We start from the raw sequence: 16400 nt of genomic DNA, 5'->3' as shown, positions 1-16400 counted from the left end.
TAGCGTCATCAACTTTGCTTTCAGATATCGGAGACTCGGCCTCGACCTCCACGGGCTTAGACTTCAACAGCGGACAGTCTCACTTCCAGTGCTTGAGAGATTGGTCTTTCGTTTTGGCATCCTTATCTTGTTTTTGGCCGGGAGCCATCGTTCTTGTCAACAGCAGCAAGTGTAGCAGAGGTACGCTTAGGGGTAGGCGTTTCCTCACGACCCTTCAGCTTGCTTGCATTAGGTCTCCCGCTCCATAGAGGATCAAGCGCAGCTCCCAAAAGATCGTTCACAGTGAGTGGAGCATGGTACTCAGCTATGGATTTCAGTTTGTCTTCGAAGGTTCTCAACTTGCGGGAGGATCGGAGCTTGGGGAGATCTTGTTCACGAGTCACTTCGCTCTTTCTGAAGTAGGCATAACAATCGCCGATTGTTAATCGGGGAGGTACTTTATGAGTTAGCCCCTCCTGATTGTCTATGCTACCCCAGGTTCACGCTGTGAATGGAGAGCTTCCTCATGCGAGAGGAACTCACTCCACGTTTGACCACTATTCGACAGTGCCGTACACCACTTGCGCAATGTCGTTGCGGGACGATTATCTCTGAATGGAGCGTCTCAGACGCTGCGTCTGCACAGCTTTCAGAACCTCGGAGCAAGACTCCGTTCACCAAGACTTCAGATCGTTTGCAGTAACTGCACGTTATAACTGCATTGGCAACTGCACGTTACCAATAACCAAGAGCGAACTGTTCGCTCTTGGTTATTTGGGGTACCTTTGTCGTCTGAGATGGGGATGCTCGACCTAGCCGTAAGTGTTTTGCTGTTGTTCATACAATGCTCTTGAACAACCAGACCTATGAAAGACTTAGAGGGAGCAACATAAGCAAGAAGCATCAGGGTCATTGGAGCCAGCAGATCAGCCAAAGATTTTCCTTCAGTCCACTCGTCGGGCTTCGTCAAGCGAGACAAGTCTACAGATAGGCAGCATTAGTAATGCTGCATTACGCTACGGATCGTTACGGCTCACTTCGAGGTTACGATTTAAGCCCCGTTACGGGGTCCCCGTACCGTAAAATTACGGCGCCGTAACGGGTCTTACGGAGATGCAGAGGACAAAACGAGGCTGCTTTGGCAGTTCCGGGCCAGCCTGGGAGTAAGACGGACGGAATTTGCAAAGGAGACGAGTGGTAAATGCGAAACCAAATGTTACTCTCTCAGCCATTCGGTTGGATCCGAGCCACAAGAAATGAGTTTAGCAACTATTTGAGCTATCGTGGAGTGCATTGCACTGCAATGATTGCAGCGAATGTTTCCACCACAATTCCAAAAAAACAGTTCAGCACCAACCGTAAAGTCGTAAGGCCTTTCCGTAACCGTAAACTGCTTACGTTACGCACACCGTAACGTAAACCGTAAAAAAAGTTACGCTGCCGATCTATAGACAAGTCCCAGCGGAATATGAAACGACCAGGGAGCTTAGTCTCGTTCTGAGCCACCTCTTGCAGGGTCTCCTCAACTTGAGGGTCCTCAAGAAAGACGAAACGATTCTCGAATGGTTTCTCGGATGATGCACCATGTGTTAGACTGTGGTCGTCGTCAGGTTTGACGGGCATGACACAAGTAGAGTCGTGTTGGTTTGTGGAATCGGATGATGACGACTAAGACAATTGATTATTCTCCACTCCACATATTCAAGTATATTCAACTTATTGCATTTCCATTCAGTATATCTGCACACTTGGAAGATTCGCCCGAGTTGTGAGGGAACGGTTGCCAGTGAAACGGCAGAAGATTCCTCTCTCAGTTATTACTATCGGAGTTTTGTGGTCTCTCAAGCTGTCATTAGCCTCTCGGCGATCCTCGTCCCGTCACTCTACTCGTGGCTCTTCTACCTCTCTGAGCTGCCGAGGTTATCGTATACTTGCTTCTATACTATCTGGGTCACCCAGACTGGGTGGCTCTGCGGTCTTTTGATTCGGGGTATCATCAAAAGATCCAACAGTTGGAAAAAGGTAGTTCGTAAAAAAGCCGAGCTTACGGCTATCACCCGTCACGTGACGTGGTGACGTGACGTAGAGTATTTATGGAGCGTCTCTTCTGTGGGTCACGAAATGGCCGTCACGCCGTAGGGAGCGGGCACAGCTCGTCTATTACTGGTTGCATGAGACGGCTCGCAGCCCTCAGGCTGAAATGGATAAGATAAGAAGCGGCTTAGAAGCCTTATAAGTTATAAGTTATAACCTGTTATGGCTATCCTTAGTATTATTGAGTCAACCAGTGCGGGTGTTACTACTAACAGGAATCTTGTTCATTCGTAGCGTTTCACGTGAAGCACGCGAGTTGATCGATGTTGGTAGAGCGGAAGGATCCCGTAATGAGTGAGATCTCTGGGGCCTTTTCTTTCGGATCTCTGTTTAAAACAGAGAAGGATGAGACTAAAACAGACTGTTTTAGTCTTATCCTTCCTTTTGTGTTGGTGGAGCGCCTCCTGTCAACCTCATATCCCGTCCCTTTCAGTAAAACAAATCGTCATGGCCCTGATCCTACCCTATATTGGTATCTTCGCTTTGCTGGTCACCCAATCTGATGCTAGGAATCCTCCACCCAACGGCAGGTACTTCAAGGAACTGCCTGACTCTGCAACTGTGGCAGCAACGTTCATAGATCAGCCGTCCTTGCCATACCGTGTCACCCTGAAAGTCACGTGCACACAGATGCCACTCGGAGTTACGTCAATGCCCATAGACCTTGACTCTAATAACAAGGTATACACCGTATCCAAATCCGGTAACAACGAGTATATCTATGAAGTATTCTTGGCAATAGTAGCACTGGAGTGTCCGAACTTGCTGATTGATGAAGACCTCGAGCGTTTTTTCTACCATGATAAAAAGGATACGGTTGAAGCCAAAGTGAAGGGCAAATTTGTGACTCTGGTGAAGTCCCCAGCGTGAACTTCACGCCGTGAAGGTATGAGATCCCTTTTGAATGCACACCACCTATTCAAAATCTGTCATTTCTACCATCAGTGGTCGCCGACCACTGGTCGGTGTGTAATCCAATTCTTGATGATGCCCCACTGTATTATTTGTGGAGTTTGATGAGGTGGATGAAGTATGATTCTTAAATATTTTTTCTTGAAGAAACAAGAGCAATATGTCCATGTCTATGATCAGTCCTTTGCCTTTGTCCTCACCGCCATATCGTAGCAACATTCCATAGTCGCTCCCTTCCTTACATCCAGGAGGAAGAAGTTTAGGTCTCTCATTGTAAGTTGAAGCTGCACAGCGCCTGATGTGGGGTCCTCGAGTTGTATAAAATGGGGAGTTAGCTACGGTGATGATGTAAAACTGATGAGTATGCAAGCCGCCTCAGAATCGGTGAGTAGTATGAGTTAGAGAGCCAAGTCATACCAATCAGCACTGCTGATTCATCATTCAATTATTGTTGTGACACGACAATGACTGAGCTGCCGCTCACGATGACTTTACGATCCATTAAAAACTCATTATTGACGATATGTTCAGAGCCACTGGATATGTGGTAACCAAATATCGCCAAACCGTAAAAGTATGCATAGGCTATGTAACATAGCCACGTCGGATCAGGGCTAACCACTGATAGCGCAGTAGTAGACTGGCTAGACTTCGCACAGCATCCACCATGATGATGAAGTCGTCAAAGGGGACGTATAATAATGTGGTAAATTGTAGAATACCATACAAATAGAACCCTCCCGGGTAGATATGGTGGTCACCAGCCAACCATACCCTACGTCCCATCATACGTACGTGAGAAAATCGCGTACAAATATACGGACTGCAGTAGACGTCTCACTACAAGCCGTGATAGTGACATTGAGCCAGAGTTCCCCTTGTTGAACTCAGACGGTCCCATGTGCCCGTTGTAGTCTACAACGACGACAGTTGCCATCTACAACTTGTAGATGGCAACTGTCGTCAGGGTTGCCGTTGGGATAAATAGAAAGGTGGTAAAACTAACTTTGAAGGGACATTCACGATTTGAATTGCAGCGGAAATTCCGCTGCGGAATGTCTAGTGAACCACTGTAGCATTAGTCTAATGCTAATGCCATTAGAGCGACTAGATTCATAGGAACCTAGCAGACAGTTCGTTATCTGCTGGAGAGTCTGATTGAGGTCCGCAGGCCAGAACTCTTTCACTGTGGGACCAGGAGAGCACCGGACGCGTGATGCTCACCCGACGCGAGAGATGTTGGCTGGCACATACTCCGTTTTCGAATTGGTCACAGCAGCCATGGTAATCCTAGGTAATCATTCACATTTACTCTTGCTCCTAATGTTACAGGAAGTAGAAATGACGTGGCCAGGGATCGAACCCGGGTCATTTCGGATCCGCAGCGGAGCAAAGCGCGCGTCATATTGGAAAGAGTTGTGTTTGACGAGACACTAGCGTGAACACTTGAAGAGTATAATTGGTGTTATAGTAGCCTTCTCGTGGAGTTGGATTATGGTGGAATTTCTCAGCAAGAAGTGTGTACAGAAAATGCAGTAGAGCGTAGATTTTCAATTCCCTACTATACTCTCATCACATTCTGTTATCCTTGTACTGTTTGCTCGTATGCTGTATGCAGTGTATGGAGTCCTACACTATATACACGAGTTTCACCCGTTTTACGGGAAATAGTGTAATACTCCGTGAAAAATCCGATATTCGAGATATGCAGTAGTCGTGAAATATACTTTTCACTAGTGTTGTTCATATCACAACTGAAACTCCACAGTTCTACACGGTTTGCACTCATTAATTCATCGTCAGTTTTTCTTTTTCTTCCTTTGCCTAGTAATTCATGGTCTGTTCTCTACCCGGGACGGCGATAGTTTTCCTGCTCGTATCAGCGGCGGTAAGCGGTGCTTACGCACTCGAATTCCCAGACGGGTAAGTTGTCTTTAAATCCTTCAAAATTTTTGAGTTTCTTTCGTAGGTATGACCCTCACGATTTTCCAGCCAAAATTGGATGTACGGCTATAGGAATAGACGCTGACGGCACAGTTGAAGTGGGTCGAAATTTTCTTGATTTTTTTTGTGAAATTTTTTGCTATTCAGGGAACTGCTATGAGTGGAATGAACGCCGATTGCAGTTCCTGTGATAACAGAATGGCCTACGTCCCCGCAAAGACCTACCCGAATGATACCATCAGAGAAGTCTACACTAACCCTGGCGCCTTCCCTCGGATGATAACAAGTGGCCGAGCTGAGTTATATGAGCCCAAGTTTTACCCCAATTTTAAACCCTTCGAGCCCAAGGGTCATATTTTTCAACCAGCAATGACGACCTACGGATATTGGGAAAGTACTCTGCCGCTGATGAACGAGGCAGGGCTTTCTATGGGCGAGTCTAGCTGCGGTAAGTGGTTGGAAAATTTTCTACGTGATATCTATTTTAATTATATATATGATTGTGATTTAATGTTGAGTAGTCGTTATTAGTATGAATCATTTAATGAAGTTTCACCCGTTTTACGTGAAGTAGCGTAATACTCCGTAATAGGAACCGAAATTCGCTGTAGTCGTGAAATATGTTTTTCACTAGGTTCTTCATATCACGGGTGAAACTCCAATATTATTAGTATTAATATGCATTGACTGTGTTTTCAGGGACTATGATGATCAACGAGGCCGACGGTCCGGATTCTGCTTTGCTCGATATTGGTGAGCTTATGAAAGTTGCTTTGGAGAGGTGCGCGACTGCGAGATGTGCGGTTGAGCTCATGGGACAACTCGTTGAAGATTATGGTTTCCTTATTCAAGAATTTGAAGTCAGTTATGGTATGTGAATTTTCGAGAAGTTATGTGCATGGAATTTTCAGTGTAGGTACGCAAGCTGGTGGAGTAGAGGCTTATGATGACGCTGGAGAGGCTCTCACTATTTCGGATAGTCTTGGAGAGACTTGGATTTTCCACGTTGCGGGTGGCGCCAAGAACATCACTAAGTCGGTGTGGGCGGCTCGAAGAGTCCCTAAGGGCGAGATCGCTGTTATTTCTAATAACTTTATCATTGGGGATCTACCATTGGAGCCCACTGATGACATTTTGTTCAACCCGAAAATTCGCGAGGCAACTAAAGCAAAGGGTGAGCAGTAGTATTGGATGTAGTGTGGAAGAAAATTGTTTGTTTTTCTCTTAGGATTATGGAATGGTGAAGAACCACTTAGTTGGAATTATGTCGTTGGTTTTGATGCTATGACTTTTCACACTGGAGAGAAAGAGCCTATACCGGCTTATGGCGCACTGAGGACGTGGCGAATATTCAATTTGGCTAATCCCAGTATGGGTATCCCATTCCAACTGGATGTGCGGAAGATGCCTTTCTCGGTGCCGGTGGAGAGAAAACTGACTCATAGGGATTTCATGCAGTATTTTAGTAAGTAGCAGAGTCTGGGAATAGCCGTAACATTTTTCGCAGTTGGAGTTTATTTATCAGTAATTTAAGTGATAGGGGGGAGAATTTGTGGGCGTAGGCTAACCGAGGGGGTTTCTGTTATGAATTTGGCGAGTTGGAATTAGTGTGGTTTTGGAATAGAATTTGTAGTCAGACATTTGTGTGATTTTCGAATTAAAGGAGAATATTGGAGTTTCGACGTTTTACGTAAGGTGGCGTAATTCTCTGTGAAAAACGCGATATTCGCGATATGCAGTAGTCGTGAAATAATTTTTTCACTAGTGTTTTTCTCATATCACGGTTGAAATTCCACTGCTAGATGTACCACTGTTATCGATGCAAATAGAAGCCTTTATATGCGTCGTACGTTCTGGAATAGGGAATAGATTGTGGTCGTGATATCAATTTGTGAGTTCTTTCTCTCAGGCGACTACTACGCTGGTACTGAATTCGACCTCTCTCAAGGCATGCTTGCGGGCCCTTGGGGGACTCCGTATCGTCTTGAAGGTGGCAAGGCATTTTTCGGTCAAATTCCGCGGGGAATTTCGATTCCAAGGACGAGTTATTCATTCTTGGGTCAACCTAAGGCTAATGTAAAGGACTCGGTCGGATGGTACGACACGCTCGTTTGTTCTTCTCGAGGTGATTCTTTTCTAGGTTTGCCGTGGATCAGCCCATGACCAGTGTATATCTACCCTTCCGAGCTGACACGGATTGGAAGGGTGTCGACAAGTCGTATAAAAGAGGACTACTGCTCGAGTTCGATGACAAGTCAGCTTTCTGGGCCTTCCAGTTTGTGAGCAACTGGTTGAACATGAACTTCAAGAATATGAGCGAACAGGTGAGCGTCTTGAAACGGCATGTACGATTTCCAGCATTTGCTCTAATATTATCCTTTTTAGTGAAGAGAAATGAATAATAGAGTACCACAATATGAACATTGTCTATTTAGTGTTTTACACAAATTATAACTAGTGTTGGAGTATATGTTTGCTTTGCTCAGCTGGGAATAGGAGTTTCCTCGGTAGTTATAGAAGTTTATATACAAATCGAGTTAGAAATGTACAGGAGTCGATAATAATGTTCCCGAATTTCCTCAGCATCTCCATATCGTCACCAACATATGTGGTTGATCATGTGCGTATTTTTCCTCACAAATTTTTCCTCAATATTTTTCCTTGGAACCCTTCTCCCCCGATGGAATAAAGTAAGCTTGAGTAACTTGCTTCTTGGAATAGAGGTGCTTCTTGTCCTTCCTTTTTGTGGTGGTTCAAGTTTCGCGAGTACCATTGTATTTTTCTTCCCTTTTGTTCTCGAGTGATGCGCAACAATATGGAGTTATATGCGTGCTGATATCATCGTTACCTTCTTCCAGGTCGTTTTTCCTATGCGCCAAAAGATGCAGGATTTGGTGGATATAGAATTGGCTAAAATGGACGAGTTGGCCGCCAACAATGCCAGCAAAAAAGGTAGGCTTCGCAGGAGATACTGTGAAAAGTGTGCTACTGTCATGCAATCAGTTGAGAAGGCACAGAGTGCGCTACAGAAATATGTCGTTGATGAATGGTGGTCTATGGGGAAGAAGCTGATCGCTATGTATAATGATGGCTATTATAATAGACTTCCTACTAAGGACACTGAGCCGGCTCTTGGTGTTACTTTTGGAGTTCCTAACTGGTAAGGCATCCTGCAGTGGCTTAGTGCTATTTTGGATTCCTTGGTTTGCAATCAAGATAGGGTTCAGTGTGTTGCGGTGTTGTTGTAGTACAACATCTCCGCCGATTGAGTGAATATAGTACAACAGTTTTACTATGTTCACTGTGATGCCCTCAGGTACGCCCATATGATCGGCTTTACCAATGATATTCATCCCATTTACGTCTCCCCAGCTGAGGCGCCTATTAATAGGCAATCGACTCCGCCGGGATATGTCAAGCCTGAGTATAAACTGCCTAAGGTGAAGTCGGTCAGCAGGCCGTCGCTGATGTAACTCCTTGCCGTTCTGATCAGTCATTCAATAAAGAGACGAGCCAGTGGGGCTGCAGTGATGTCGAGTCCCTCGTGTTGGACGGCGGGTTAGGCAACGAGAGCATGGGCCAATGCGCTGATCTTGATATTGTCCAAGCTTTGCAGAAGACGAAGAAAGAACTTCTCGATCGGAGGGTGACTGGTAAGTTGTTGAAAGCGTGCGATCGTTGTTACATATTTTTGGCGTTTAGCTGAGCCTGTAGCTCTTGAGATGATGTCGAGCATGGGCACCTCAGCGTCCGCAACTGGAATTGACCAGGTTGCTTCTGCCAATGGAAATTCTTGGGAAAGAGAAGTAAGTTAATTCAGCAAGCATTCAGTTTTATTCTGATTTGACAGGTCGTGATTGGTGTTGTTTTTGCCGTTGTTGGAGTCGCTGTGGGCATGCTGGTCGAGAAGAGGAGAGCCGCTAAAAGAGACTCCGTCGCTAATGATCATCTCCGAGCACCGCTCATTTGAGACGATTGATGTGTTTAGCTTGCTTCAGTTCTGCTAGTTTACTTCAAGAACGGTTGTCGTCGTGGAGTTGTGTACTTGGCATTTTTACTGAAGTTTCAGATGCTGCTGATCTCATTTTGTTGTCAATAAATTGGAAGTTGTGTATTATACACTAGGCCTTCGTGACGAAGGGTCGGACTTCACTTAGTTCACGTCTATGGATTCGATTAATGAATTTGGCGTAGGTCCTAGGTTCAATCACTGGGCTGGACATTTTTCCGTTACTTTAGGTTTTCGTGCATATCTTGTCGAGCTGCTCACTGCATCATCGAGTTTTTCGATTTCTGCGGAAACCTAGGCGTATAGAGGAGTCTTTTGATCCATCTGGTGGTCTTCTACACTCCGTAGTTAAGCCAGAATAATTCTCCTCGCACGCACGCGCGCAGGCGCTGAGCGAAAGTACCTGTTGTTATGCGAATGAGTCATCTCGCAAGTTCGAGTGACGGAACCGGAGATCGGTTATCAAACATATATTTCGCACTAGGTGAATACACTAAACCTGGATGATATATTGGTAACTGTTGTTGGGTATATCCTTCCGGATCTGAGAAGCGTGCGCGGGGGCGAGCCTTCGAGCGTTTTGCTGCCGGAGTTGGACAGACTTTGTAGGCCGCACATATTGTTATATCATTGTTATCTATTGTTAGCTCGAAGAATATGAGATGCTGCTGGAGATCTAGACCAGCTGAATCGGAGGATGTGATCCGCGCATTGGTGAGTTCTCTCACAGTTCCACAGCCTAAGTTTACTTCTTTCAAAGGAGTAAACTCATGGTACAGTAGCCTGCTCAGAATAAAACGATCACCTCTTCATTGTCACACTATTCTGACCACTGGGATTTAAGGAGGCTGGTGATACCACACAACTAGTCGCCGAGAGAGCGAAGTGTGGAGAGCGGTATGTTGTAATTTGAATCATTTCTAGCGTGGACGCACGCTGGCAGTGTCAGGCGATGCCTGAACAGCAGGCCATGGGGTTCCAATTAAGAGCGCGAGTCTTGCGCCGCGACAATGTTTGAGGATCTCATGTCATACCCAGGTTGTCCCTGGCAGGTTCTCTAGCCACCGAAGAACTGGATATTCCATTTTCCTCCATTTTCCAGTTGGGAATCCCAACAAGGGGAAGAAACTCTATTTTCCCTTCCGGCAGCCACTCAGAGAGGCCCACTCTAGCAACATGCGAGTCCGCCATATCTCTCAACATCCTGGGACAGATTGCCCCGGCTCGGATTGCATATTCTTCTCACGATCACGACTTCGCCAACCTTAAGCTGCGACCAAAATGAATCTGAATTGATGGAGCTTCATCCTTTTTACGCGACGTGGCGTGAACTCGGTGAAAAACGCGATACTCTCTCTATGCATTGGTTTGTGAAATATGTTTTTCACTACTGTTTTTCGTATCACGGGTGAAACTTTAATATTGATATCATTTATAGATAATTAATATCGATATGACATATATTCCAATATATACAGTACCGTACTGTATATATTGGAATATATGTCATACTGTCGTACTGTCAGTACGACCGTAATAGGAAAGTAACGTCAATGCTTAGCATAGCCTTAGTCGGGGCTACCTCGGCAGCATATGCGCGGCTACGCGTTAACATCTTATGAGGGTGGACATGAACCCTCTTTTCAATTGATGCTTTACCAGACTTTTTTGAGAGAGTATCCAAGACATTGCCCCGGTTCCAGCTATGTGACCGTCTCAAGGCTGCGTCCAGCTCGTCGCGGCTCACTTCGAAAGCTTAACGCTAGCAGTGTGGGGTCAGCGAGGAGTTTCTTGAGGAGTACCACTTTGGTACGAATGATGAGATAGCCACGCACAGGAGATGATATTCGCGTTTCTGGCGAGCGCAACTTGGTATTGTGTTATGAGTCAACGGAACCGAGTCATTCATCAAGATTGGGATCCAGTTGAGTTATGTTCGCGCAGAACTCATATCTTCGGGTACTGGGTAATTGAGAGTAACGATCTCTCAATTTTCACTTCTCGACCAAATCCGCCCGCACAGGAGAGGTCCAGTGTACGATTATGTTGCGTTGGAAATCATCGCACTATATCTCGACTATGCGGGCCTATGCAATCGGGATATCTATCATTCGGGGCTCGACCTAGTGTGTTATTAGAGCACTTTGCTTCTATCTTGGGACTTCCTGGCTCGATTCAGGCTCATGTCGGGCATAATATATTCTGCTAACAAATAGATACGAATGATGGCTAACCCAATCGCCCCTCTCTTCCAATCTCCTGTGTACAGGCGGCTTCACGTTTGAGACGCGGTCTGATTGAGAACGTCGATGAGTACTTCGAATACGCTTCAAAGCCAGATATAATCACTGATGCGATCTGTCTCTGCTCGACATTCCTGGATCAAGGGTAATACTCACTACTATAGTATATAGTATATAGTATATAGTATATAGTATATAGTATATAGTATATAGTATACATGATGTATGATGAAGGACTGTATGGTACATCCAGGGATAATCCAGACGGTTTCTCGGTATTCTACGACGAGGCTCTCAGTCTCGCCGCAAGTATCAGCAGAATGAGACGCTCCTCCTTGACTGGAGGCAATTCAAGAGTTCTCGTGGTTTTACGATCTCAGTAATCCACTCACTCGTCCTATTCGTAATTCAGGAAACTCCCAACAGAAGTCACAAGTTAATTATATCATAGTATTTCGGCTCGAAGTATTTGCTGCTTAAAAACCCGAAATTTTCGGGTTTTTAGCAGCAAATACTTCACATCACTATTTGATCTTGGCGTATTCTCTCACTTTACTAACACTTTGTGCGTGCGTGCGTGCGTGCGTACAAATTATCCAGCTCGATCTAGAGAGGTTATGATCACATGCTATACACCATTCGATAGCTCTCGCTCAGGGGATACTAGGAAAAATACGAAATTAGGGTTCCGCCCGGACCATGTAGATTTACGTGCAAAAAACGTATTTTTGCAGAAAAACGCCAGGCATGGGAATCGAACCCGGATGCCGAGCTCCGCCCCTTCTCCGAGAAGGCCTAGTCCACTCACTCGTCCTATTCGTAATTCAGGAAACTCCCAACAGAAGTCACAAGTTAATTATATCATAGTATTTCGGCTCGAAGTATTGCTGCTCAAAAACCCGAAATTTTCGGGTCTTTCGCCAAGATCAAATACTTCACATCACTATTTGATCTTGGCGTGATTGAATTTTTGATGGCTGATTACTCAGCCAAGAGCACTGTCTGCGAGAAGAGGGTATTGTTTCAGTTCCAGAACGCTGTTGTGAATGTTGCGTCACGTTGCCTACAGGCGTAATTTATGAGAATCGTATCGCACTCAATATAGATTTTCGGTTTCCATACCGCGATCGTAACAATATTCATAAAAACGCTCATCTAGTGATATACAGTATATTATATACTCTAGTGACGTGCTATCTCAGTCATTTGAGTCACAAAGTCGCCAAAAGAAAGTTACTCAACTCATAGGCAACCTAATAACGATATGCGCTAGAAAATTAAACACTCGAGTTGAGATTAATTTCACTGGCTCATTCGAAACAGTAGTGATGACCTATTCCACTTGTCTCGTAACGCAACTGCCCAGAACGATCATTACCAGATATGCTGAATAGCGATAGAAACACTATTGAAGTCAGAGTCGGCAAAAAAAGTTATTCTAATCACTCGATCCCATTAAGGGTGCGACGATTTGTGGTTTGTCTTAGCATATTCGACAAATCAAATCACGTTCCCTCATAATGAGAATAATCGAGAGAAGGCTCTGAGAGCGAAAGGGAATGTTAATGATGGGACCGGTGGGATTATCCCACTAGGATAATGTGAGTAATCACGAGTGACGACGGATTCCGCGCTTTCGAGAGTAGGGCTGAACAGAAATATTCCTTCCTCGTATTTGGTGGCAAGATTGACGCATGAGACAGTTAGAATAGCCCTCGGGGGAGATGAAGGTGCAGAAGCCGAAACCGCGGGACGATCCAGTTGTGGTATTGCTCTTCACCACACAGTCAATGACATCCCCAAATTGAGAAAAATATGATAGTAAATCTCTTGCCTTCGTTTTTGCATCGAGTCCGCCAACAAACACCTTATGCGACCACCGCAGTTCGCCTTCGGAACCCGAAAGCTGGTCAGGAGAGCCAGGTTCGTTGTCATCACGTTGATGCGGAATAAACCGAGGAGCGGGGCATTCCTGTGAGGAGAAGCCTTCTCGACCATTATCTGCGCTCTCAACATCGCAGAAGTCCAACAGTTGACCGTCTTCTGCGAACCATTTGGGTCTGTACTCCTCCGGCATCTGAACTACGGGAGAGTCCTTGTAGTGATTCCAGTTAGCACTTAGACCCTGTACCCGTGCCCAGCATACTGTCCATTCTAGATTGTGTTCGTTGGGAAACTCGACGTATCGCTGAGCCTTGGCGGAGTGACAGAAGTTGACAAAGCAGTAGCCAGCATTCTGCAATGTTCGGAAATTCATAGGCGAATAGAAGAAATCGAAATCTTCACCAGGAATGAGTCCCCTGGGGAGCAAAATTGTGTCAATAATATCTTGCTGCGAAAGATGACGGGGAAAATTTCGAATCATAACAGTTGTCATCGCGACATCGTCTTTGGCGCCGAGTGATATCCCTGATTTATTTTTCTGGCCGCCCTCGTGCACTGAGACCGGTCGTGAACCACATCCGTGCTCTCGTGGACCATTAGCAGAAACCTTTCCATAGTTCTCTTCCCTCTCGCGGTAGACGTTCAAAGCAGACGAGTCTACCATCGCAGTTGGAGTCTGCTCACTGGGAGAATAATCATCGCCCTCGAACAAATCCTCCGTCGTTAGGGAGTCGAAGACCATTTCGATGGGTGTCGAGAACAGATGATGGCTCGAGCCTGCCTTGTCTTTCTCTTCAACGGACAGCTCTTCGGCTTTTGTTGTCCAGCGGTGACCGTCAGGTACGAACCACCGCTTATGCTCGAGACCGCGAACATCAGGGTCGGAAGCAGCTCGAATCAATCCGGAGCATCTGAGCGGCGAATGCAAACACACAATGAGGTCACAATACAGTGGTTATTACTTGTCTGTTCTACCTATAATCTCAGCAGAATCTTGAGTAGCGTCTTCGAACTGAAGAAATGTGTCTCGGAGACGAACTCGAACACCAAATGATCTGCATAGGCCAGATATCGCATTCCTTGGCGAGACCAGAGCAGACGCCGGAGCCAGAACCCGCTCCTCTTTGGGTGGATTCAAATGAGGTAGTCGAGAGCAGCCCTCAGAGCATGTAGGAGTAGTGCAGGGGCTCTGAATGGGGACTCTCTGCAGACGCTCAGCGCACTGATCATACGTCTTGATAGACATGCTCGGCGGAGCTGAAAAGAATGGAAAGTAAATGCTACCCTGCAATATGTGAAGTAACAGTGCCGATCAACCAGAAAAACACATACGAAGTACCACACAAAGAAAACTCGCTCTGTATAATGTCGGCAATATTATGTTGGAAACAAAATTGGCGGCAAATGTGATACTTGAAATGAACGGCAGTCCGCGAATGCGCTTTCGGGATGAGTGTATGGGTGAAGAGGACAAAATGAAAGTAGAGGCAGGCAGAGTATTCGATAAGCGGGTTTTGACTAAGTCTTCCCCAAATCCAGGCCAGTTTTTTAAAGACTTGAATATGCACTTAGGAGTTTTAGATTCTTCTTGTTCTAAAAGATCTACATTTCGTGCGGTCTGTTCACGCATGCGGACTTCGTGAATTATGAACGCTGCACGCGTGCGCCGACCGTGCAAGCGCGGAGTATCACAATGGAACTCGGACACATTTTTCCCGTCGTATTTACAATAAGTATTAGAGTAGCGAGATACATTCAAGTTTTTTAATTCCGCACGAAGCTCACGGAGCTCAGTTTTGCGCCTTTAGAAGAAGTTTCTTCAATCCTTATAAAATACTCTGCCGTGACCTGGAAAAGGGACTCTGCCAGGGCCACGAGATCATCCTTACCCAATCGCTTCTACTCAAAGACTTGAGCCGAAATAATCGATGATCGATTGTCGATCAATATAATGCTATCATCGGAGGCGAGAATTGGCGAGAATTCTATAGTGCTTCCTTATTTCATGTCATTCGTCCGATAACTCTCATGTTGTGCGCGCATCGCACGCTACTATGTGTATGCGTGCATAGTCGCGCTGCACACAATCCATTCATTGAGTTGGTTAGATCGTCTTTTCCTACTTGATGGCTGTTCACGGGTCGAGTCATCAGTCACAGGAGGGAGGCGGATCCCAATCACCAGCATAATTTCGTGACTACATCATTGTGTGATGATAATTGCGCCGAGAACACGCTACGCAATCGTGGTGGTCACATCATTGGCAGGACGAATCTCATGGATGGGGATATGATGAAGTGAGCGATTTGATCAGGTGAGTATTACCAGTTAGAGGGGGGACAACAATATTCCAGCATCCTCTTTGATACAACCCTTATTCAGATACCTTAGTAACTAAGGTATCTGTGCCATGACCATCTGTAAACTAAAGAACTTCGTCTGAGCGGGAAAACTCCTCCGAACGTTTCAGCATGCGACAGCGCTCGCACAGTTCCGGAAACCGATGTCGTCCTCCTGATCGGAGGAGGACGATTCCGAACTGGAACACCAAGGCTTACGTTTTACCTTCCTTGAAGCTGCTACTGATTCGTTTGGTTTACTAGGCCAGCAACACACCAACAGCAAAGCCATGGGTTCGTGTTAGACGATCGCTGATCACGTATTCTTGTATAACTCAGAAACAGGAGAGTTTGTTCGGGAGTATACTGTACATAGGATTGATGGTGAGCAATTTTGTTCGCGGTGTTTCTTCCTGTTGAATATTATCCTATCATCAGCTAGGTACGACAGCTTCTACTAGCACACACTGGATGTACACGAGGAAAAAGAGTTCAATCGTGGAGCACTGGTAGGCTTTGTCCTGGTGCTGTCGTCTGACACGTGAATGAGCGTTAGCATACTTCGTTGAAGTAACATTGAACTTGACGTCGCCCAAGTCGACGATATCAATTCGTCGACTATGGGATGAGTTAGCGATCCTTGCGTCGTCCTTTTCTTGAGTAGCATGGACTCTGAAGGTGCTCCCTCAAGTGAAAAGTTCTTCAAGAATGATAATTCATGAGGAGCGGTGAGTCTCTTGAGGAATGAACGCATTCCCACCATTGAGGTTGAGTCCGAGAGAAGTTAATTCTATGACAAGGTCAGTTTGTGATGTCTTCTCTGGGTTGTCCTGTGACAACACTTCGAGTATATCCCAACCCGCCTCCTCTTGTCCATTTTTCAATGAGTAGTTAGGACAGCTCACGCAACGAAGGCAGATGATACGAAACTCTGTAACACTTACGATCAAGCTTGGGGTAGCGAGATGCCAGATCTCCGGTTGTGAATTCTAATAA

General features: G+C 45.7%; 4 protein-coding genes across 4 annotated transcripts in view; 3 read left to right on the top strand and 1 right to left on the bottom strand.

The window, feature by feature from the left end:
- Nucleotides 1-490, top strand: part of Pmar_PMAR009827 (hypothetical protein) — a gene marked incomplete at both ends in the record, with an annotated part of 2379 nt that extends 1889 nt beyond the window's left edge. Inside the window, 4 exons of the mRNA XM_002779772.1 lie at nucleotides 25-180; nucleotides 233-282; nucleotides 331-398; nucleotides 478-490. Coding sequence (XP_002779818.1) covers nucleotides 25-180; nucleotides 233-282; nucleotides 331-398; nucleotides 478-490 — 287 coding nt within the window. The remainder of the gene's footprint in view (nucleotides 1-24; nucleotides 181-232; nucleotides 283-330; nucleotides 399-477) is intronic.
- Nucleotides 491-2520: 2030 nt separating this feature from the next.
- On the top strand, nucleotides 2521-2943 carry Pmar_PMAR009826 (hypothetical protein; the record flags this gene model as incomplete). Its single annotated transcript, XM_002779771.1, has 1 exon — nucleotides 2521-2943. The coding sequence occupies one exon, from the start codon at nucleotides 2521-2523 to the stop codon at nucleotides 2941-2943; it is 423 nt and encodes a 140-aa protein (XP_002779817.1).
- A 1854-nt stretch (nucleotides 2944-4797) lies between these two features.
- On the top strand, nucleotides 4798-8972 carry Pmar_PMAR009825 (conserved hypothetical protein). Its single transcript, XM_002779770.1, has 14 exons — nucleotides 4798-4908; nucleotides 4955-5027; nucleotides 5077-5377; nucleotides 5629-5799; nucleotides 5846-6103; nucleotides 6158-6394; nucleotides 6839-7025; nucleotides 7070-7253; nucleotides 7788-7881; nucleotides 7933-8089; nucleotides 8246-8369; nucleotides 8423-8582; nucleotides 8632-8735; nucleotides 8780-8972. Exons 1-14 carry the CDS (start codon nucleotides 4820-4822, stop codon nucleotides 8897-8899), a joined length of 2259 nt encoding a protein of 752 aa, XP_002779816.1. The 5' UTR covers nucleotides 4798-4819; the 3' UTR covers nucleotides 8900-8972.
- A 3420-nt stretch (nucleotides 8973-12392) lies between these two features.
- On the bottom strand, nucleotides 12393-14311 carry Pmar_PMAR009824 (hypothetical protein; the record flags this gene model as incomplete). The annotated part of the gene is made up of 3 exons (XM_002779769.1): nucleotides 12393-12434; nucleotides 13049-13976; nucleotides 14028-14311. 3 exons carry the CDS (start codon nucleotides 14309-14311, stop codon nucleotides 12393-12395), a joined length of 1254 nt encoding a protein of 417 aa, XP_002779815.1.
- Between the last annotated feature and the right edge of the window lie 2089 nt (nucleotides 14312-16400).

This window comes from Perkinsus marinus, assembly GCF_000006405.1.
Source record: "Perkinsus marinus ATCC 50983 genomic scaffold scf_1104296945300, whole genome shotgun sequence".
In the NCBI taxonomy this organism is placed as follows: domain Eukaryota; phylum Perkinsozoa; order Perkinsida; family Perkinsidae; genus Perkinsus; species Perkinsus marinus.
Note: the sequence above shows the minus strand (reverse complement) of the source record. Positions and strands in the feature narration are given on the sequence as shown.

What these genes read in the sequence shown, in the direction of transcription:
- Pmar_PMAR009825 (XM_002779770.1), top strand. Translation starts at nt 4,820, where the DNA reads ATGGTCTGTTCTCTACCCGGGACGGCGATAGTTTTCCTGCTCGTATCA. An exon ending in TCTCGATCGGAGGGTGACTG is followed by an intron (nt 8,583 to 8,631) that starts GTAAGTTGTTGA and finishes TTTGGCGTTTAG; the next exon opens with CTGAGCCTGTAGCTCTTGAG. An exon ending in GAAATTCTTGGGAAAGAGAA is followed by an intron (nt 8,736 to 8,779) that starts GTAAGTTAATTC and finishes CTGATTTGACAG; the next exon opens with GTCGTGATTGGTGTTGTTTT.